This window comes from Polypterus senegalus, chromosome 16 (assembly GCF_016835505.1).
Source record: "Polypterus senegalus isolate Bchr_013 chromosome 16, ASM1683550v1, whole genome shotgun sequence".
Taxonomy (NCBI): Eukaryota; Metazoa; Chordata; class Cladistia; order Polypteriformes; family Polypteridae; genus Polypterus; species Polypterus senegalus.
In genome coordinates this window covers 91,947,329-91,972,065 of record NC_053169.1, presented here as the reverse complement: position 1 = coordinate 91,972,065, position 24,737 = coordinate 91,947,329, and the positions used below count along the sequence as shown (strand labels likewise).

At 34.1% G+C, this 24,737-nt stretch overlaps 1 protein-coding gene across 7 annotated transcripts in view; it reads right to left on the bottom strand.

Annotated features, from left to right (window-relative positions):
- cep170aa (centrosomal protein 170Aa) overlaps window positions 1-24,737 on the bottom strand; it is a 107,513-nt gene that overhangs the window by 53,964 nt on the left and 28,812 nt on the right. For 6 of the 7 annotated variants that reach the window (XM_039738694.1, XM_039738695.1, XM_039738697.1 and 3 more), the window contains exons 3-9: window positions 23,158-23,312; window positions 22,496-22,585; window positions 20,918-20,996; window positions 17,421-17,479; window positions 17,154-17,316; window positions 6,691-6,834; window positions 1,873-2,340 (exon numbers count right to left, since the gene is read on the bottom strand). In XM_039738694.1, the coding sequence (XP_039594628.1) occupies window positions 1,873-2,340; window positions 6,691-6,834; window positions 17,154-17,316; window positions 17,421-17,479; window positions 20,918-20,996; window positions 22,496-22,585; window positions 23,158-23,262 (1,108 nt within the window). In that variant the 5' untranslated portion in view covers window positions 23,263-23,312. Of the gene's footprint in view, window positions 1-1,872; window positions 2,341-2,714; window positions 2,801-6,690; window positions 6,835-17,153; window positions 17,317-17,420; window positions 17,480-20,917; window positions 20,997-22,495; window positions 22,586-23,157; window positions 23,313-24,737 lie in introns of those variants that run through there. The other variant, XM_039738701.1, reaches the window with a different exon arrangement.

Sequence of the window (24,737 nt, the reverse complement as noted above, 5' to 3'; positions counted from 1 at the left end):
CAGAGGTGCATAGATAGCTCTCTGGACTAGTGCTGCTCACTGCACTGACATCAAAATTTACAAACATATGTGCAAATAAGTGAATATGGAAAGCTTGAACTGGCCCTTACTTGGGCAGCTGAGAACAGCAATTGTTTTGGAAGGAGCAATGTTCCAGACTAATGTAACATTTGCAATGGGTAATATACTTAACAAATTACATTTAAAATTCAGCATTTAATAACAATTACAAAGCATGAGCAAAACATGTTACCAGTGCTAGGTTCATAGGTTCAATTATCAGCCAGAATATTTCATGTGTTATTTATAAATTAACGTTTCTCAGAATAAGAAATGAATTAGATGAGGGAATAAAATAATTTGAGTATTGGAAAAAGTAGTTTTCAGTTGTTGCATAACTCTTAATCATTGTTTTTAAGCTATTGCTTGCTGTTTTGGGTGGCGTATGCCAGGACATCAGCCCAGGAAAATGAACAGCTGGACATTTTGGAAGCTATACCTAGATAACTGAGAAGCTACATTTTGTTTGAGGCAGCTATATAAAAAAAAAAAAAAAGACTAACACTAAAAATACCCTAACATTGGGGTTTAAATTTCATTTGAAGAAGAAAAGGACTAAAAGCAGTTGAGCCATAATTTTCTTTTATCCTTAACTGGACAGAAAACCAGTTGAATTTTACTTGATGTTGTTGTTGAAAATTCTCAGCAAACAATAATTAATATGTCAGGCACCTCATTCAGGACAAATTAAGTGCAAAGAGACTAAACATACACAGAAAATAAAATTTGAGGATATTTGAAAATATTATTACTGTTTCTAAGTTTTTTTGCAATTTATGTATCAGATTTTTGACATTTATAAGCATATTATTTCAGTGGGCGTGTTGCAGGACCTGACTTAATATTTCAAAGCATCAAATATAATTTTGGTGCCTCTGACAGAGATGAATTTGATTCTGTGTTTAAGTGGGTGTGATGTAACCTTTACAATGGAAGCAGAATTGGGATCTACAAAGATGATTACCAAAAACACTTTAATAGGAAATGATTTGTCACAAGATTATTATTATTCAGGAGTTTCAAAAATTATATAATTACCTAAACTATTTAAACACCAAGCTTTAGTAATTTAGTAATTAGTAATTTCAACACTGCACTCACCATTTTCTCATTAATTAAACTCTGCACAATTCCCTAATCATTCTAATCTTAGTACTTTCATATTCCATTTGATGTTCCACCTTCATTAAATACTGTAAGTCCGACTCCACCATACATAGTTTAATTGGCATACTGGCATTAGCTTTTTTCCTTCGAAGCCAAAGAGGCTCTTTGGCATGTTAGAACGTGAAACAGGTGATGGAACTTCTTCCATGCACAACTCACCTATGTAACAGGACAACTAATTGAAAATATTTATGTTTATGGTTACTACATAAGTATGCAGCACCCTTCTTATACATAACCAACAACTTAGGTTATTATCATTATCTGCAGAGTGTTGACCACCCATTTAATCCATCATTGATCATTCATCCTTTTATAAATGCATCTTCAGTGTAAAAGATCTTTCCAATATATTAAATGTGCATGCTGTGCAGCCATTTACCCATCTCTTCAAAACCTCCAACCATGTCACACTGATCTTTTTCAGCATTTACCTTCAGAGCATTCAATTCTATACCAGCTTGTAACTGTAATATCATCATCTTCAGTTGCTCTTAGCTTTTAGCCACTAGCATTAAGATTACCAAAACAGTGTACAAGATGTCTCACGGCAGTGCCTTACATATAGTACCTCTCTGTTCACAAACTTCCTTACAATTAAGAACAGAAAACAAATAACTTTTAGTAAAAAAAAAGTCTTCTTACCCTTTAATCTCTTCAGATGGACTGGAACATCACTTTTTATGCTTTTTGAATCCTCTTCTGTGGATTCTCTCCTAGCTATCGGGGGGTCATTTTGTGCCAGCCAATCTGCCACTTTATTTTCAGCAGCTATCATGGCAGCCTGCAGGGTTGTAAGCTCTTTCCCTGATTGGGGAGATTTTTTTGGTCGAGCACGATGGTCCGGGTTAAATTTTGTTACATGGTCTTTGATGGTCACTTTTCCTGGGGAGCTATCATCAAATTCAATGGTGAAAGAAGCATGCCCTGCTGCAGCCCCATGAGGTCCTTCTGTATCTTTTGTTGGAATTTCATGAATTTTGCTTTCAGTCATTTGAACTGTCTGCTGAGCTTCCTTGGTGGGGATCTCAAAGTAACTTGGCTCTCGACACAATGAATAAAGGCCGTCTTCTTTTCCACCTTGATCTTCAATTTTCCTGTGATCTTTATCTCCTGGAAAACCAATATCACTTAATGTAAGACTATGCTGCAATAAGAAATTACAGTATATTTGTAATGAAAGACAGTATTCATTTTCCATAGCAATGTTTTAGGATTTACTTAATTTTAAAAACATAAAAAAGTCAAATGAGTGAACAACTTGTAATGGTTCATCACTTAATGAAAAGGACAATTAAAACAATACTACCGAAGATTGAAAAATGCAAGGAAAACAATATACTGACATAACTGTCCCATCAAGTACAATAAAATGCAGATATTTATAAAACTCTCAGTTTATTCTTAAAATTTCAAATCAATTAATTTTAACTGAAATAGTATACTTAAAATACACATTTGTTTAAAGTCAAATAAGCTTCACTTACTGTAACTGGAAGTTCAATGTTTGAACAAAATACTACTGCACTTTGTCCACCGGATTCTTTTTTAACTACAGCTGCCAAAGTACAGAACTAATCCTTCCACATTTTACATGCAGTGCCTATGACTGGAAACATAAAAGCAGAACTGAAAACTAAAACTAAGAACTCATTCTCCCAGCACTCTAATTCCTCTTCAGTATTCTGTGATTAGGTGTGTTCAACCAACAAGCTTTTGCCAAAACTTACACACACACAATTCATAGAGGATAACACAGTTTTCTGTCAAATGGTAATTCGACATTTACTGTATTTTCAAATTGGCAAATTAGTTTTACCAAGACGCTTTTTTTGATTTATAAAGATCAAGTGTTCTTACCTCTGCTATAAGTGTTACATTGTTTTCTACTGACTTCTTAATTTTTTTAATTTTATTTTTTTAAACACAATAATATGACTTTCTTAAAGTTTATCAAACAAAACTGGGCTTTATTTTTGGAAATGTTAACAGCTAATCAGAGAATATTCTAAATCTAAATTCAGTCAGATGTTAATTTTCTTTTTGCATATTTATTAAAAATCTGTATAAATTCTGTGGAAGAAGCTGAAAGAAGCTACAGCATTCAAATAGGTACATAAGAACAAAAGAAATTTAACAGACAAGAGGAGAACATTAAGTCCATCAAGCTTGTTTATTTAACTAATATTATCTGTATACTTGTATAAGGTTGAGATGACAATAAAGTTCACTTTGACTTTGAAGATGTTTCAATTATCTCATCTAGATCATTCTTAAATATTATCAAAGGTTATGTTTTAACTGTATGATTCTGCAGTTTGTTTCAGATTACCAAAGCTTTCTGAGTAGAAAAGTACTTCCTGGCTTCAGTCATAAATGTACTTCCCTTAAATTTCCACTGCTGTTCTCGTGTACATGATTCATGGTTTAATTGAAAGAATTCTGCTGGGTTCACTTTATCAGAGTTTTTGAGGATTTTAAAGACTTGTATTAAGTCCCTATATGAATCCCCTCTTCTTGAGGCTAAACAGGTTTAATTCTCTGTGTTAAAGTGACACAACAGACAAAGACACAAGAATTAACATTTTATACATCTCCCAAAAAATTATAACAAATTGTAAATAGTTTAATCTTTAGACTATGTCTCCAGAAAGCGGAAATGTCAATACAGCCGATTCCTTAAAAACCATTATATTAATAATTTTATCATAACATTCGTAGCTTCCAGCCATTGAGCGAGATTGTTTCTGCAGTATTACATTTAGTTGCCTACTGGTGGTACATACGTTCTAATCCAATGCAGAAATAACTGGTTTACAATGAAGGTATCAATCACTTTAGGAATTAACGTCAGGGATGTCAGAAAACGTATGATATGAATCACATAAGAATGTAGATTAACATTAACTATTAAACATCTGTAGTAGTAAAAATCCTACCAATGCAAACCTCCTAATAATGAACATCCTAACATGCTGGATGTAGAATACATCTACTTTCAGCGGTGAGGCAGTGTGGTCTAGTATGTAAGCATAATGCAACCTGAAAAACATTATACAGGCTGCTTAAGGTACATTGCTTTGGAACTGCATTTGCCATGAAAACAAACTTCAAAAAACCACAGACAAGATAAAAATTCATAACATTCAGATGCATTTGGGGACTGATTTGAAAATTGAAGCATTTTATATTTTTTGGTTACATCATCCAAGAGTCAGTTACCACATTTTTATTTATTATATACATTTTATAAAAATGAGTCATATTAAACAATAACAGTGATAATAGAATGCAATTACATGTTTGAGTAGACTGCATTAAATGCACACTTTTTAACCATACTTTACAATGTCATGTAGTTAAAAATGTAGCCCAAATAGTCTTGTGGTGGCTGAAAAGCTTTCACAAACAGCAAACTCCAATTCAAGTGATGTACAAATGTCATTGATTGAGGTCGTATTATTAACTGATGATTGTGGAAGGTATGTGACTAATTCTAGTACAAAATGTAAAAACATAATTTTTGAAAGAAGTGCCCATTGGATAATTAAAATCTCTTTTAAAGTGTCAAGATAAAATTATCGGCTTCATGAGACCCTGATGAAGAATAGGTCTGGAGATTTGCAGGTAAATTATAGTGGCAGATAAATGTAGAATTATTATAATGTGCAGACAGGAGGTTCTTCATAGTCTAAAGTAAATAATGAATACATATTTGCTAACCCTGACTTGCAGAGTGACACTTGCATAATTCTTTTCATCTTACATTCATTGCAAAATTTTTTTTTTTACTTTTATGGCTAACTTACCTCACTGCAACAGAAGAATTCAGATGGTGTGCATGCACCTCTCGTGGCATTTGATTAATATGTAAGAGGAATCTGTTTTGCAGTCAGGTGTGGCTTTTAGGTAAGTACAAGAGGAAAATATACAAAATGTTTCAGTTGAAGTAACCACTCTCAAGGTAAATTGGAAACTGAATTAATCAGTTATTGAAGTTGCACAGAATGTTTCTCTGTTTTAAAATAGAGGAGTCTGCAAATTTGCAGGTGCTTTTCAATGGGAGATATTTAAATTTCAAACATATGTACAGTGTGAGGTATTCAAGATATCTCAATGAAAATGTAACTTTTCTGACAATTTCGGCAAAATTGGTCCACATGGAGAGGAGTTGTTTCATGTGGATGGACAGAGAGATAGATATGGCAATTGTGCCTTGCGCATTAAATGTGAATGAACTTAAAAATTAATCAATGATTGAGCCAAGATGTCCAAGCATTTTTGTATAAAAAATGCATTGCTGAGGCCACTTTACACGACAAATTGCTCCTCATTCATTCTATGATATTACAATTTTTACTGTAAACTGAAAAATTCAATTTTTCACTAAAAGATTATCTATTACATCATGTGATTGTCCTATTTTAAAAGACAGACAGAGACATATAGATTGATACTTTTTAAAATCTCTAATATGTATCAAAGTATAAACTAACTTTGTGATATTAATTTATTACTAAATATGAGACACTCAAAATAAGTATATACTGTACTGCATACTAGGAAATCATATCTTTAGCAAGCAGAAATGTTACACATTGTTCTGTAACAACACCTGCCTTTCTGAAGGTCCCTGTAAAGCTTAAATATAACCTCTATAATTAATTCCTAAAAACAAACATTCCCAACTCAACATGATCAAAAATGTGACCGATAATAGCATTCAAATGCATTCAGAACTAAACTAAAATACAAATGCAGCATCTGAAATTTTAAGTTCTCTGGTTGAAACCAAATTTTATGGAAACTTTTTTTCCCTATGGTTATCATACAGTTTTATTTGTAAAAAGAAATTACCAATGCCAAATTAAATTTTCCACCAACACACAAAACAATTTTAACAAAATAAAAATTCTTAGGTACATGATAAAAATACTACAAAGCTATAATATAACTGGTAATTATGACTTAGTATAATGCAACTCTGTCTTAGTTGTGAAAGTAAGAAACAATGAACAGGCATGCAGATTTGAGCAACAGTGACGGCTTGTGGCACATAACTTCCATTTTAATATGCATCTTTCACCCAGACTGGATGTGCTAGTGGGCTGGACAATGACTGACTGGATGTGCTTAAAACTCTAAGCTTGTGACAAAGAAAACAATTACAAAGCACTCCACCATTCAGATTTCAAGATCAGAGTACAACAAAGACAGTTATGCAGCAGGTGTAACAATAATTGCTTTTTTATTACATTTACAAAACAATGAAATGTCAAGTTCATATATATATATATATATATATATATATATATATATAGACTAAATAACACATTACAAATAATTAAAACATAAAAATGCATAATGTTTAAAAACATTTGCAGCATAAAGATAAAATGCATTAGTAACTTCAAATTACATACTGTTTCTCAGTTTAAATATATATTATGGTATATACTCTACCTCCAACACAGTTCTCAGAGTTCTTGCTCCCAGCTTTAGTTTCCTGCTTGAAGGAATTTTCATCATCTGCATCATCATCACCCCACCAAGAAGGCTGTCCATACAAAGGTGTTCCTCTGTGAACTGCAGATATGTCCCCTAAAACTGACATTCAAATGAGAAAAAAATAAATAATTTGTGCAGAATAACTAACCCCTAAAGCCAAACAGCATAACAAGGAGAACAATTACACACATGTATTACATTTACTTATTTGGCTGATGCCTTTATCCAAGGTGACTTACAACATTTACAAATCAGTTAGTTAATTTTCTTTTGGTAGAATATGTAATATAAAATTTACCACAAGAAACATTAATTTGTAATATGGAACACTTAGTATTTTTATTTATCCATTTAACCCTTTCACAAGCAAACCTAAAAGAAACACATGAAAACTTTACCACTTTTCAAACTATATTTTAGCTATAAACTATATTAATTATGGAGAAGTAATTAGGAATACTCTCCGTTAATTTTAATTACAGTTTTACTTAAAAACAGTCATGAAAATGATGATAATAAATCTGAGACCATAAGTTAAGTTTCATTCATTTCTCTGCCATTCTCCTCCTTTAAGACTGAAATCAGTCAAAATGCCCAATCAAGCCTGAAATTCCACCTTTCCCTATTATATTTCTTATTAACAATCCAAATATTTAAATAGTTTTAAAAATGACTCTTCTAACTTAATCATTCTCTACAGTTACATACAATATTCACTATATTTACTAATGCTTTGGTTTCATGATAGAACATGTGAGGCTCAGGAACTGTGCATCAGAAATGGTGATGATATGCAATACACCTCAGAGAACTGTCCTGTCTCCCTTCCAGTTTACCCTCGACACAAGTGACTTCCAGTACAATACCAATTGACAAGACACATTTTTCCTTGATTTACCCCTCTGCTCCACAGATTAAAATTATAAATCAAACCATTCAGACATGACTGAAGTGCACATTGCAGATTTTCATTTAAGGGTATTACATTTTCGTCACACCATGTAGAAATGACGACAACACTTTTTCTATATGGTCCCTCCATTTCAGGGCACCATAAAGTCTGGAACTGTATGAGCAATGGTAGGCATATTAAAGCATTCATATTCACATAAACTTTCTAGCAACAGGCATAAAGTAACACTTAGACAGCAAGATAAAAACTAAGCATTGGCCACATTCTATATAGTAAATGGCTAGACTTGAAGTACAAAATAAAGTTAGCTCAAATTTACAGGAGATAAATGTGATAAAAAATTAAAGATGAATAAAGTACTGACTAGTGAACAGCCAAGTATATATCTTTTCAATCTACCCATAAGTCAATATTGCCATTGTTTAAAGCAAACAAAAAAATCTGAGCTGCACGAAACAAAGATCCTAATATTTCATTCCATATCACAGCAGGTTTCTTTTCCCTTAAGTATTCTAAAATTTCAGAACAATATTAGGTTTCAGTAGATCAGCTACTTAGAGTGCTGAATCTCTGCTGACCCCTACAAGAATAACCACAGAAAAACAAGAATAAGACATATGGTAGTTTCCTACGTCTATCTCAGAAATGGTCAACTATCCTAGTACTGCAGTGTAATGTTATTATCAGTAAAAGTTTGACACTGTAAAAGAAATTGCATTGTGGAAGCAAAAACAAAACTTTAGTGACTAGCAACCTTTAGTAAAGGCATTATGGTACTGAATTATTACCTACAGTAGTTATCACAAGTCTACACTATTTTATATTGAAATTTAATTGGATATTGGTGGAGAGGATGAAACCAGGACACATCCTTTCAGACCTTTTTCTGGATCTCTCTTCTAATCTGCAATATTTCACTTGAGACAAACTGTGAGGGGAATTTCATATACACAGTCCTCATTTGTCAAGTCTAAAGATTTCAATTAGAATTAATGTGTGCACTCTGGCTGGACCATTGCAAAATACGGATCTTGCTTTTATAAGTCATCCCACTTAGTGGTTGTGTGCTTCAGATCACTTCTAATTCCTGCTTTTTGGTCAGAAGGCAGCAAATATTATGTCAACATATTTTAACACCTGGAGCTATTAATTTTGTCCTTTGTCTTAACAGGAAAGTACTGTGATTTTGCATGATGATTTATTGTATGATCGTTTTTGTACCAAACCCAGCTTTTGAAAAGAAGGCCGAAACGGTCTACCTTGGTGGTTTCAACAGACAATAAGTCATTTTCTCCTATGGATCTAGGACACTAAATATCTTGTAAAATTAATACTGTACTGGATTGGGGGTTCTTTTTAATGAGAGATTGCTACAATCTTGACACATCACCTTAGGCAATAGATTAAATGTACAGAAAAAAACGGCCACTTCCTGACATAAATTGATATTGATATTTTCAATACCCCACTACTGCCCTATTTCCTCAATTTGTTTAATTATGGCCTACATAGTGTTCCATAGGTTTACAGGGTCAGTAATATCACATGTACAGAATACAGTGAAATTCTTTCTTGCATGTGGTGATCAACAGGCAATACATTGCCATGATACGTGTAGTGCCATAGAAAAAATTTTGAATCCCTCTCTATACCTTTCAATAAGATCCTCTATGTTACTTATTAGATCCTTGTGGACCACTGTTATCAATAAACCCAAGAAACTTTTCAGAAAATCCTACAGGAACAATGGATTTTATTTAGATTTGCAAGGAAACAGTTATTGATAGTGGGTGAGAGTAAAATTACCACATGATTTCAAATATGATTAGCTAAATATGAATACAATTACAACTTGCATTATAAAGATATGTGCATTTCTGAAACCAAAGGATTAAAAATGTATTACTTAAGTTATTTTTCCAAAAAATGGTTAAAACGTATTACAGATGAAAAAAAGTCCAAAATGATTTGTTATGACATTAGTCTTTACATCAACAAAAACTGAAATTTCCATAATGGTATGTTGAGTTTTGATTTTACACTAAAACAAATTAACTACAGGTAACTTTTACATATGAATTAATACAAAAAAGTAATTCATTTCAATGGTGTAAAAATGAGGCAGAGACAGTGGGGAGGCAGTTAACACTACAGCCTCTCAGCTCCCGAGACTTGGGTTCAAATCTCGGCATGAACACTGAATGTGTTACCAAAGGTTTTTCAAACATTCCAAAAAAATATTAATTTAACTGGGGATTCTAAAATATTTTATTGAAATTTCTAGTGTTTTATGCAGTGACTTTCATACCAGGCAACACTACAAAACAGATGAAAAAGAAAAGCCGTTACACCATAGTTAAAGCTTATAGTCCATTTGTAACTCATGTATTAAAATTGTTATTATTTTCTTGATGTATAAAAATATATTACAAAATCAGAGGACACATTATTAAATCAGCCAGTGAGCCTGGCTACCAGAAAATGAACTGCCAAGTATTCACTTAGCAGCCGCACTCCACTCCTAAACTCCAACGCATTATTGACTTAGGTTGCCTTCAGAAACAGGCAGGCTGCCACTTGCAACAAAATGATTAAGGCTCTGTTTTGGGTGGGTCCAAAATATGAACACTAAATAATGTTTCCTTCTTTTAATCAGAATTTGGTGTGGTGAAGCTTTGCTTCCATAAATAATTTTAACAAACACCCTATTGCTTGAATTTTTATTAAAAGCAGATAAAATGTTATGCCATCTATTTATTAAAACAATTTTTAACGCAATTTTTCAGGTCACTGTGAATAATACTGAAAAATAGCATATACGCCAAAAACATGGAGAACCTTTATCTTTAAGAACAGCTATAAATAAAAAAATGACTTTATGTGGCGTTTTAAACAGTGTGGAGGATTGCCGGCTTTCCATGCCGGTCCGCACCCCCAGGCCGCCAGGAGGAGCTCTCCCGACAGCAGGATCATGCCCGAGGTCCAGCAGGGCATTATGGACCTTGTAGTATTTTTACACAACCCTGCTGGATTCCTTGGGGACCATCAGGAGTCGCTGTGGGGGGGCTTATGGGCTCTTTCATGCCCTATGACCCGGGAGTACGTCATGGTCACGTGACAGGAACTAACAACGTGCTCCCGGGTTAAAGAAAAGGACTGATTGCCCTGACCCGGAAGGAGTAAGGAACTATGGACTGTCGGGACAGGAATACCTCCGGGTCAGGGGCTATAAAAGGACGGTGCCTCAGTCCAGACACTGAGCTGAGTTGGGAGGCAGGGTGGCTAAGCGTCTGGGAGTGGAGGATTGGTTTATTGTATTTGTGATTTATTGTTTATTGAAGAATTGTGAAGAGGAGCGTGCTTTGTGCACTTTATTATTATAATAAAATATCATCATTGGATTTTACCTGGTGTCTGACGTATAGTCTGAGGGTACAAGGTTGCGAGAAGCATCGTAATCTATTACAACAGTTACATTTCTAAAAGGCTAGCTATCTCATTATAGTTAGTGCTTTATCATCATATCACATCACAGGGATTTAAGAATATCTGGTATTCTTAAAAGAACCAGTGTTCTTTTTGTCTATATGATATCTATTTCATTTTAATAATAAAGAACTGAAGTGTATTTTCAATACCTCAAACATTCAAAATGTATGTTTGTTATCTAAAATAAGTCATAAGTGCACGTTTGCTTTTTGAAGTAACATAACAGTGATTGCAGGCAGCATGATCAACTCTTGTTGTTTGCATCCTGATTTAATATATGACTGAAGTACCTGCTGTGTATTTTTCTTTCAACAGTTCAAAGGCATTCTATTGTAAAATGATATAGTACGAGTGAATTTTGGTATGTTTGCTTATGTGTGATGGACTAACACCCTGTTCAGGTCTGTTTCCTGCTTTATACTCATTACTATTAGCACAGGACATCAATATTCCAAAAAAGACAACAATACAACATTTATGGCAAGAAATGTACCATAATGATTTCACAGGCATACTGTACATCGAAAAAATAGTTTTGATTATTTAACTATTATTTTTGTGGGTGCTGAATTAAAAAATGAAAAACATTTTTCTCCATTACACATTTTTTTCACAAACCACATTTTTAACTGTTAGTTTTTCTTTATACATCATCAGACCTAGCGTGGGGGATCCAGAAGTGCTGGTAGAACTACTGCACATTAAGCTTGGTTTAATGAAGCACTTTGTCAATGCCATATCAAAACATTGAGGCTGTTTTATGTAGTTGTGCCAAATGTTCACAGGTTTGTTGGAGGCTAAATTGAAAGAGGGAATTTTTGCCAGATCTGGTATTAATAAACTAATTTATAATGCAAAACTTAATGGTGCAATGAACAACTTGGAATAAGAGGCTTGGGCAGCATTCAAAGAAGTAATTTTCGAATTTTAGATAACAATTAGGCTGCAAAACTATAACGAAATGTAAAAAATATATTAGTTAAACTTTAAGTAATTAAGCTTCAACATGAGTCTCAAAGTTCACCTTTTGGATTCACACTTGGAATATTTCCTTGAAAAAATAGAGCAATGAGTGAAGAGCAGTGTGAAAAATTTCAAGATGAGACCAGTGACCTGGAAACAGTGATATTTTCATAATTAAAACAAGTACTCATTTTACAAGAACGAGAACTGAAATTAAGGCAGAGAAACTAAAACTAAATAAAATAAAAATGAGTAATATGTGAATGAACTAAAACCAGAACGAAAAATGAGTAAAAACGAAAAACATAGCATTAGCATTTTCGTGCAATCCGATTTTGTCGACCTGAGCGTTCAGTTAAGTCGCGCTGTTCACTATACACCGATTATGTATCTTGGGCTTACTATAGTCATGTGGCGCAACTTACGTAAAGGACCATTGCTTGTTTGTTGAGCACATTTGGTTCATCGGTTTGAAACCGTAAGCACATATGGTTACCGATGGTGAGTTTTGCACAGATGTTTGGAGGTAGAAAGCAAGAAAATAAGTGTGGAAATACTTTAATTACAGCGCAGAAGATAATAAAAGCAAATGTAGCGTGCAAGAAGAATTAGAGTCTCGGAGTTTCAGTGCAGGACCAAATGGATCAGTACTTAGTGGAAGTCCACCACTTCTCTGGCACCATCACTGCACTTCAGTACAGGGACGTGCGACCGGTGGATGCATGAAAATTAAAAAAAAAAAATGAATAATGATAACATAAAATAAATTTGTCCACTGCTCTGTACTATAAATTTGTTTTCTGTGTGGTTCCAATAATTTTGATCATTTTTACAGTCAAAATGGCTGAATTTGCGCATTTCCTGATCAAATATAAAGGAGAAACGCAAGGTGCAATAGCAACGAGGGGAGCCTCAGCTCAGACTGCGCTCTAACTCACAACACACATTGGGTTGATGCATGCAATTGCCGCATGTCTGTTGCTGTCTCTCTGTGTGTCACCAATATGTTTGCACACACGTTTATTATACACCCTGACTTTCCACACTCTGGCTAATATCTTTAATGAATGTGTGTGACAAATCTAGTCTTGCTGATTGAACATAAAACTGCAGTGAAAAGGCACAAGGTAAGGCAGACAGTACCGTGCCGCACTGGAGGGAGCGGATGTGAAGCCAACAGGCGCTTGTTGTTGCTGTTCTTCTACGCAGACGCGCCAATAAGTTAGCAATATCAGAAAGTTAAGTGCACTGCAGAGGTCCGTTTATTTTCATTTTTTCTTCCAACATCAAAATGGAAGATTAAGACTTTTAAAAATAAAGGAAATCAAGGAGGACTTTTACAAGAAAGTGACAGAGATTTTCGTGGAAAAGGATAGGCGCATGTACTTCATTTACAAATAAAGGTAAGACCATAAACGGTTTTTAATTTTATAAAAAATCAAATATTTAAAGACTAAATTTTGACCTTAAATAAAATATTTGTGTGTTTTTCTTGTTATCCTTTTGTTGAACAGTCTGTATTAAAATTGATTAAAAGCATAAGAATTAAAATATTTTAAAAACAGCTAAATATTTCAATTAAGGTTAAATTGAAATCAGTATATTTGTATTGAATGAGTATAAATTCTGAAATTGCAACGACAAATTAAGAACACATGGAGGGTGAGGAGCAAATGCACTCTCTCTCGACACTATAAATGTAACGTTTTTTCTTAGCCAAATATGTACCTTACCTATGTGTGTGTAAAGAATACTGATAAGATGTGAAACATAACCAGTAGTGAATGTGCATGCTGCCAATTGAATAGAGTATAAGATATGGGTTCATATATTTGTAAATCTGTTTCTGAAGGAGTCAGTGCCTCACAAACCTCACTGCACATCACTGCTTCAGTACTGGCAGCAGAAATCGTCAACATACAGTCTGCTGGCGCCAATGGCCAAGGACCTTGTCTGTGCACCTGCATTACAGGCGTTCGTCAGTGCAATGGACGTCGTTGCAGCGTGAACAAATCTCTCGAAATGCGTGCTTGTTTAAAGCTTAACAGCAACGTGCCTGCACAGACTGGTGTTTTGGGTTGAAACATTTGATCTTGCTGACTATACTCATTAGGCCATTTAATCTGTTTGCTCATTGATAGTCAAGCTGTGTTTAACTGCATTATGAACTGTGAGTGTATTTTGTTGACTGAAAAATAACTTACATTGAAATATGTGTAGGACAGCATTTGTGGTCTTACAACAGAAAAAAAAATGAAAACTGTACTAATATTATATAAAAAGGCCAGAACTCAAAATAAAAACTAAAATTTTAAACACAGAACTAAATAAAAATTGTTCACTCCACTGAAAACTAGAATGAATTAAAAATAAACATTCATTTTATAAAATAAAATAAAAACTAAAATTAATATCAGAACTGAAATATCACTGCATGGAAAGAAGGTACCAGGGATGTTGGGATGTCAGTTTGATGGCAGGCTACTGCAAGATGATTTATAGGAAGGAAATGTAACTACTAGTATGCTGTTATTTTAGGATATTCTCAATGCATTACATTTACTGTTTTTTTTTTTTTTTGACAAATTACATTTTTTTTTCTATAAATGATAAAAATGTCAATGCCATTCTGAATTCTGGCACATTATGAAATTCTTTAAGTAATTAAAAAGGTATGCAACATCAACAAAAATAATTTACTGAAATTCAAGAAATAAAAGATCTAAACTTTGTTACATATATTTAACAAATTGTATAAATATTCATATTGCTTTAATTTAATACCATAATCTTTAGTACAACCTTTAACCTTCACAAATACTTAAATTAGACAGATTTCTATCCAGACATGGTTAATCATGTCCTGCAAGACTTCCTATGGAAGCAGTAAGTTTTTTCCAGCATGAACAAATACTTCAATTCACTTTATTTTTATGAAGTGCTGTTCATGTAGTAAAGGCACAGAGCACAGTGATAAGTTATAAGGTAAAATGTAATTATATAATTTACAAATTTTATTAAATGCTGAACTAGTACACATAAAGATACAGATTTGTTAAACACATAGAAAACAAAGTAGAAACTGATTAACATAAATTGCAGCCAACAATGTCTGTCGTCCTTTAATTAATTGCTAAACTATGGCCAGTTGTCAACATAAATGTGTCCACTAGTGTTAATAGCAAGACAGCTTTAATAACACCTGGTTCACCTGTACTAACAAGATCTTTTGCAAAAATATCATTGAAAGCTTGGTGCACACTGCAATTTGCATAAATAAATAAATAACAGTCATCTTCAAAATAGAAACATTTTTCTAACCTCCCATTTCTTTGTGACCAAAATTTTATTAATAGAATGATAGGGTACTACTTTAAATCAGATAGTGATGCATTAATAAATAAGACCAGCTGCCTTCTGACCCACCCCCCCACCAATTCCATCTACAGCAAGGCATTTCTTCATAGCTGGCCAGCTTATATTATATATGACAAGAGCACTTCAGAGCTCTATAACATGAGGACAGCAGTAGATCATTGCACAGGGACAGTAAAGTGTCATTAAAAACATGCTGACCTCAAAAGGAGAGCATTAAATGTGCAGGATAAAAAAACAACATGAACTACAAAACAGGACATTCATTGCTTTTTTGGCAACAGGCATTTTAGCACTAATGTCCTGATAAAAATAAATTCAGCCCGAGGTGACTTCTTCACTAGACTGGAAAGAAAATGAGATCTTCTTTGTGGAGTAGTCAGTTGTATTCAAAAGGAGCAGGGTAAGTCGCAGCTTATGTGCTGCTTTGACAAAGTTTAGGTGGCAAGGGCATTTAATTATAGAGCATGAAACAGAAAAGGTGCAAGGAGAAGCAGGGCAAGCAGTCATTAGCAATGTGTTGTTAAGTGTTGTTAACAGGGAGGAGCGGCAGCAACTTGCGTGCGCCAGCGTCCCTTCACCTGTTCAGGTGCACTGAATGAATCCCAGTTTTCCCATAATATAAATATGAGCTTATATAAACACATTTACTAAGATCTACAGTATGTTTGATGATCTTGTATAAAAAGAAGATAAACTGGCAGTTTGTGAATTAAGAATATTCTCAAAGAAAAAAAGTCATCTTTTGTGTATGTTATTCAGTTGAAGAGAAGAATCACTCCCATTCACAATAAATGCCAAGAAGTACAGAAAAGTACAAAAGTAGTGCTTATAACATGCAAAGAAAAGATATCCAAAAGGATGAATAACAAAATGAAGCCAAACCTCGCTCCAGCCTTCAGATTAGCTTTACAGATGTCTAAATCCCCTGCTCACTAGTGGCCTGCTCACTTACATACTACATAAACCACTTATTAAACAGGCAACCAAATAAACAGAGGACTTGTCTTTCAGATACTAATTTTGTTTTAAAGAAACAGGTATTAGCTTTCACAATAACAGGACTCAAAGTGATTTGGTTGGCTGATTTTATTGCCTGTATAGCATTTATAGCACAAAAGAAAACTGAAAAGATCTGAGCAGCTATCTACATCATCTCATAGAAAAAGACAAACTTAAATAAAAACCGATGCCCCCGAGATCTTTTGATGCCAGCCTTCTGCCCAATTCACATTAAAGTTTCAATACACACATTTTGTTTAATACTTGTTTATCTCTGTGATGACCAATCAAGAATTTTCTGTCCAAAATTATTTTTGAATTGTTTTTGGTTCTAACATTTATATGAATACTGAAGATCCTCCATTCTTTTGTAACATTATTGGTACAATGTATTCATTTTTCATTATTTGCCAAGTAAAGTGCTTTGTGATGGCTCATAATTTGAAAAAGGATCAAATAATTTATGGAGTACTCAGCATTTTACTTTCATTCATTATATAACCAAATTCATACACACTAAAAATTATTCTGCCACCATTCAGGCTATTCCTCTATAGAACTATGTTGTATTTTTTTATTTGGCAGATTATAAAGTCAAACGGCAAAAACCTATAAAATCAGATTAAATTATTTCAACACTTCAAGAACACAAATGTAAATTATTCTGTCATATCACCTGCAATCTTTTCATCCTGCTTCATTGTGTCTGGCTGTTTAATTAGTCCTTCATTTATCGCCTCAGTGACTCTGCCTTCAGACAAATTACAGCAGGTTGCTTTCAGTCCTTCATCTTCTGAAGATTTTTGAGGAATCTGGAGCTGGCTTGTAAACTTCTCATGCTTTGTAAGAACATTAAAGGAATATAAATATAAATATTATTTGAGGTTTACTAATCCAATGAAAATAACATAATGCCACACATTTCAGGATCACTGTGCCTTACCTTTAGTGCTTCTTCAGGGACACGTAGCTCTCCCCGAACTACAGTGAACAAATTTGTATGTGTATTGTGTTAAGAAAAATATTAATACATTAAATAAAAATGAATGTTTGAACAGAAACTACAATTTTCCACAGTGTTTAATGTACTTTACAACATAAGACATCTAAAAGAAGACCAGATATTATAAATCTAACATATCTAAATTGTTAGCCAATTATTATTCCACATTTTCATCCAAACGTATCATAGCAAGTTAAAACAGATGCTTAATTCATTCTTCTTGACTAATGTATGATCAAACATGTTTATCTTAGGATGCTGAAGACTCTTGGTATTACCTTGTGTTTAAAAACAGACTTGTGATATTTCCTAACAGCTCTTTTACATATCATTTATCATTTACTTAAAACTTGAATTGAAAATATATTAAATTCATTTTTTCCTCAGAATTCTACACACAACATCCCATAATGACAACGTGAAAAAAGTCTGAGGTTTTTGCAAATTTATTAAAAATAAAAAAAACTGATAAATCACATGTACATAAGTATTCACAGCCTTTGCTCAATACTTTGTCGATGCACCTTTGGCAGCAATTACAGCCTCAAGTCTTTTTGAATATGATGCCACAAGCTTGGCACACCTATCCTTGGCCAGTTTCGCCCATTCCTCTTTTCAGCACCTCTCAAGCTCCATCAGGTTAGATGGGAAGCGTCAGTGCACAGCCATTTTTAAGATCTCTCCAGAGATGTTCAATCGGATTCAAGTCTGGGCCACTCAAGGACATTCACAGAGTTGTCCTGAAGCCACTCCTTTGAGATCTTTGGCTGTGTGCTTAGGGTCGTTGTCCTGCTGAAAGATGAACCGTCGCCCCAGTCTGAGGTCAAGAGCGCTCTGGAGCAGGTTTTCATCCAGGATGTCTCTGTACATTGCTGCAGTCATCTTTCCCTTTATCATGACTAGTCTCCCAGTTCCTGCCGCTGAAAAACATCCCCACAGCATGATGCTGCCACCACCATGCTTCACTGTAGAGATGGTATTGGCCTGGTGATGAGCGGTGCCTGGTATCCTCCAAACGTGACGCCTGGCATTCACACCAAAGAGTTCAATCTTTGTCTCATCAGACCAGAGAATTTTGTTTCTCATGGTCTGAGAGTCCTTCAGGTGCCTTTTGACAAACTCCAGGCGGGCTGCCATGTGCCTTTTACTAAGGAGTGGCTTCTGTCTGGCCACTCTACCATACAGGCCTGATTGGTAGATTGCTGCAGAGATGGTTGTCCTTCTGGCAGGTTCTCCTCTCTCCACAGAGGACCTCTGAAGCTCTGACAGAGTGACCATCGGGTTCTTGGTCACCTCCCTGACTAAGGCCCATCTCCCCCGATCGCTCAGTTTAGATTGCCGGCCAGCTCTAGGAAGAGCTTCGAACTTCTTCCACTTATGGATGATGGAGGCCACTGTGCTCATTGGGACCTTCAAAGCAGCAGAAATTTTTCTGTAACCTTCACCAGATTTGTGCCTCGAGACAATCCTGTCTCGGAGGTCTAAAGACAATTCCTTTGACTTCATGCTTGGTTTATGCTCTGACATGAACTGTCAACTGTTGGACCTTATATAGACAGGTGTGTGCCTTTCCTAATCATGTCCAGTCAACTGAATTTACCACAGGTGGACTCCAATTAAGCTGCAGAAACATCTCAAGGATGATCAGGGGAAACAGGATGCACCTGAGCTCAATTTGGAGCTTCATGGCAAAGGCTGTGAATACTTATGTACATGTGCTTTCTCAATTTTTTTATTTTTAATAAATTTGTAAAAACCTTAAGTAAACTTTTTTCACTTTGTCATTATTGGGTGTTGTGTGTAGAATTCTGAGGAAAAAAATGAATTTAATCCATTTTGGAATAAGGCTGTAACATAACAAAATGTGGAAAAAGTGATGCGCTGTGAATGCTTTCCGGATGCACTGTATACACTGTAGATAGTGTGATGGATGGCCGGCTTAATATTCCGGCCCTCACCCCCAGGCCGCCAGGAAGATGGGCGGGTCCCGAATTCTAGCAGGGCCTCATGGACTATGTAGTTTTTATGCGCAGCCCTGCTGGATACCTTGGAGACAACTGGGAGTTGCTGTTGGGAGGCCAGTGGACTCATTTGTGCGTTATGACCCGGAAGTTCGTCACATGAAGAGCGACGGGCTTCCGGGGTGAAGAAAAAAGTACTATTTACCCTGACCCGGAAGGAATAAGGACTTGTGGACTGTTGGCCAGGAACACTTCCGGGTCAGGGAGTATTAAAGGACTATGGGAGCTTCCAGACGGCGAGCTAAGCTGGGTGGTAGGAGGGCAACGCGTCTGGGAGTGGAGGATTGTGATTTATTGTAGTATTTGTGATTGTTTAATGAGTAGTGTGGAGTGGAGGGTGCTTTATTATAATAAAAAGATTTATTGTAGCACTTTTACCTGGTGTTTGGTGTGGTACCTGGGGGTTCAAGGGAGCGATAGCGCCCCCTACTGTAACAATAGTTATCATAACAATTTACACTGACCCCTCCACCCAAAAAAACAAACACTACACTGTATATAATTTAGAAACAATAATTAAATTGCAAAGAACAGCTTACTTTCTACTGAAACAAACTTGAGGCACAATAAATGTAGACTGCTTTCATGTTCAGAATATATTTCCATAAAACAGAATAAATGCAGCATTTCAGGAAGCATACTAAAAGTATTAATGCAATTTAAAAATGATTTTCCTCTTTGTATTTTAATGAATACTGTAACACAATGAATTCCAGACTGAATGCTAAGACTAAGGAATACAATACAACAGCGTAACTTGAAAAGAAATAAAAGAAAATAAAAACATATTTACTTTGTGGTACTGCAAAAACAGAACGGTCAGCAAGTTGCAGTGCTGTAGAGGTAATGAATCAGAGACATTTTAAACTTGTTCAAGTTACAGCAAGTTATTGCCAAAAGCAGAGGATTAATTTCATAGAATTTTAGCCTCCTCCCTATGCAGCAACAGGTCTTAATACACAGTAATAGTATAAAAAAAAGATGCACTAAAACACTCTGTATTGCTCCTTCTGACTAAAGTATAATAATTCAATTCACATATGTATTAAGAACAGAACATAAAAAGTTAAACATAAAAGCAGTTTCAAGCACACAGTATTCAAATCACTATGCTGGCCAAGATCAGTGAGGCACAATTTTATCAATCAGGACAATACATATACATTTTTTTGGGATCATACTTAAGACTTGGTAATCCATTTCTTTATTTTACTAATAACAAACATCTTTTAAAGATGATATTCCTAAATAACATAATAATTTAGACTTTTTTCATCACATATTACACTTAATAACACACAGTCTTAAATTTGAGACCACAGACTTTGGAAAGAAACTGATTTGGAAACTCCTCACCTGTGGGGGAAAAAAAACTTTATGTGGCGTTTACCACATTCATCATTTCATAAAGGATATCATATCCAAATCGTAATTTGTCATCCACCTTCAAAGTAATATAAATTTGTTCTTGTATCCTAACATCATTCACAAATGTCTTAAAAAGAAAAACATGAATGTCAATATTGTAAAAGTGAACACAAAGATAATAGAAATCAATAAAATTTGTTATACCGAAGTACTATAACCATTTACATACATACTATATATAACAAAAAAATCAGCTCAGTACAAATTAAATGCATGTGCCACATCATATTGGGATCTTCCCATTTTTCCAGATTAATATGGATTAAAAAATGCAGCTGTGTCATGTACAGGACTCCTTTATCACAAATGTGCTTAAAATATACACACATTTCTCAAATATGGAAGACTTTGATTTAATCTAGATACAAAAAATGAATAATAAGATAATAATAAATAAGAACACAAAAAAATAACTTAAGTGTTTGTGTAAGGCAAGGTAATGACTGTTGGTATTATGGCCAACAGAAGTAGACAAAGATTATGAAATCAGAAATTTCAGAAGGCTTACCTTAAAACCCATAATTATGCTAACAGTATGAGCACTGAAAAAGCCAAAAACATTTCAGTTCTTATTGTTTACTTTGTATGTTTAAATGCTAATTCTACAAATGAATGAGTAGAAAATAACTAAACTGCATACTGCATAAATTATGGTTTAATGATGTAAAAATCAAAAGCAACACTGGAAAAATACTAAATAAGGAGAACAAATGCTCAGATTATTAGATTGTTTTATATATACAGTATATGATGGTACCTAACAGCTACTGTATATTCTTCATTATTGTTTTTATAAACTTACAGTTTTATATAATAGGATGTCTGTTGAGCTATAATCTATTAATCAAAATTTACAGCCATCATTATATTGGATTGAGTGCTATTATAATATTTCATTTTTAACAAAAATAAAAGTAAATACCTTTCATTCCACATTACCAACACTTCTGCCAAACTACATTTTTTAAAATAGTATTGTCTATTTCTCACTATCACATATTAGATGTATATACACATTAATATTAATTTTCCTTTCTCCTTACAATTGTTTCTTTGAATCTTCCCATACACTGTTGATCGCTGTTACTGTGCTGTTGCTGTATGTTTTTCACAAGTTTTTACTCATAGTTACAGGAAATGCAATATTTTAGATGCATGATACAAGTTTTTATTATTTTTTTTTTTAAAACAAATAAATTAAAGTTTATTTGTAGTAAATGAGTGAAATCTTGGACATTAGATGATAATGATGCTAAATGCACAAATTAATAGTTTAAGCAAGTTGAGCTGCATTAGCAATTCCAAAGACAAGTGATAATTTTGGGGATTGGTACTTTAGCACCAATTCATCATTTTAACTCAACCAACAAATGGCGGCTCTACATGGTGTGTATGCATACTCTCAGTTACAGTAGGTATTTTAACAGCTTATTAAGAACATTTAAAGTATATCTAGGCACATTATACTTTACAACAGGCAACTCTGCAAACACCAGATTAAGAACGACTAATACAGACTCACCAAAAAAAACTTAAAATATCAATATCCACAAAGCACTGATTTACCCCATTTAGGCTCCCAAGGTCCTTAACTTTGTGCTCATCAGCTCCAGAGTCATAGTTGATAACAGCATGCTGCTTATCCACACTTCGTGACTAGAAAATGAAAACAGAAAAAAAAATGTGTTTAAGATAAAGTAACGAGGTAGAAATTAATTGAATCAATTAATGTGCAGTGAAAAGCATGCCTGATTGCCTAGACTTCACAGTGATACGATTTGGATGAATTTTAAATTAATTCTTATGCTGACTTATTATTTCCAATGTAAAAATCATACTGAAAACCGTTCCTACTAAATCCTAGTTTGATTCTACATCCCTTTCACTTTACAAACCTTTGAAACACCCAAAATCTTTTAGCAATTGCCTTCTTGCAATGGACTTCAATACATGCTACGTTATGTGCATGTAAGCTAACTTTTAAAATTTGGATTTAAAATGACAAGATAATTTGCATGCTCCTCCAAAAGTCTTAATACTTTCATTTTCCTTGTTTTAGCTTCTTATTTTTGTTACTTAGTATGATTTTCTTGTATGTTTTGAAGTGAGTTGAGATGGTACTACATAAACTAAATGTTACTTCTCTGTTAGCTGTTAAGATGTGACTAATTTAAAACTGTATTCTAACACACATTAAGTAAAAGTAAAAAGAAGATATAATGCATTACCTGCAACATTAATTCGCAGTCATCTCGACCAACAAAAATCATCTCTCTTGGTAGCCGGTGGCGGGTGCCTCCGCTGCTAACTAAAAACCACGATGTCACGCTCATTTTTTTTTTTTTTGGCTTGGCTTCAGTTCTATTTCCAATACTACGTCATCCTATGCACAAAAAGAAAAAATAAAATAAAACAAATTATCCATTAAACCAATTTTTTAGCCAATGTTAATTCTACAAATACAAAATCAAAAATGCCATACTTAATCAAAAAGTATAAAAAACAAAGTATGCACAAAAAACACTAGCAAGTGAAGTTCAAACTAAACCCAAAACACTAAAACAAATCACCAAATGCAAAAATAAAACAAAAAAAAAATGCAATAAAAAACAAAAACAAATCTAAGCCACATGTGCAAAAAAACACCTGAAGCTAAGCATATTAGGCCCTGGTCAGTATTTGGATTGGAGACCAGGAAAAGCTTGTGTTACTGCTAGAAGAGGTGTTGGCGAGGCTAGCATGGAGTGCATACCCTGCGGATGTGAATCCATATTAAAAAGGCACGTAGGCACACTGCAGATGAACAGTACAAGCTATTATGCCATGGTTTCTGTAACACAAAAATATTATAGCCTAACTGCACCTGATAATTAGAAAAAAAAAATAACATGAAGTGTGTGCTTCTCCAGTTTTTCTTTGATTAGATTAGTTTTTGTGTGCATTGAATTTGAAATTTGTCTGAGCATGAAATACAATTCAGCTGGTAGGATCTTTTTTCAGTGGAAAAGATTTGCTCCAGGCATCCCTGGCTGGGAGAGAGAAGACTCTCAAATCAAAATGGAGCATTTCCCCTATGTTCAAACAAATACTGCTCTTTCTTATTAAATAGAGGGTTGTTTCATCAACGACAATGGAAAAGCAATTAGGCAAAAATAACACATGCTGTTACTAGATGTAATGTAAGAAGAGAAGACAGTAATCTTTAAAATATCACAGTGTTGCATATAGCATTTAGAGATATCAAGGCTCACTCTTCAGGCATTTACATTTTTCAATTAAGTTTTTGAATATTGAAGCTGTAATACACAGCTGAGTACACTTGGAATTTGAAAATGACTGTGCGATAGCATTAATTTTAAGTGTGGCATAATGCTTGTTTTTCATATTAAAACATGTTTTATAATTAAGCCTTTCTTCTCTTAGTAGTTACCATAACTTGGTCTTACACCCCTAGAGTAAAATGGCTCACAGGCGATTTCCTTTCTTAGAAGAAAGAAATAATTTAAACATCACTTTTGTAACATTGCTTCTATAATCTCACAAATACCAAAATCAAAAAAAAAAAAAAAAAAAAAAACATCCCAGTCTGCATTGTCATGCGGATGTATATGAATTGAAAAAATATTCAGTAATATATTGTACCAATTTTTCCACTACTTGTAGTAAACGTCTAATAATTTATAAGTGAAAAGATCAACTAAAAAGTCAATTTACACAATGATAAAACTTTTACCTTTATTTAAGAATGAGAATATTTGCTAAAAAATATTTTATGTTTCTGTGCTAAGATTTGTGTTATCTGTACGCC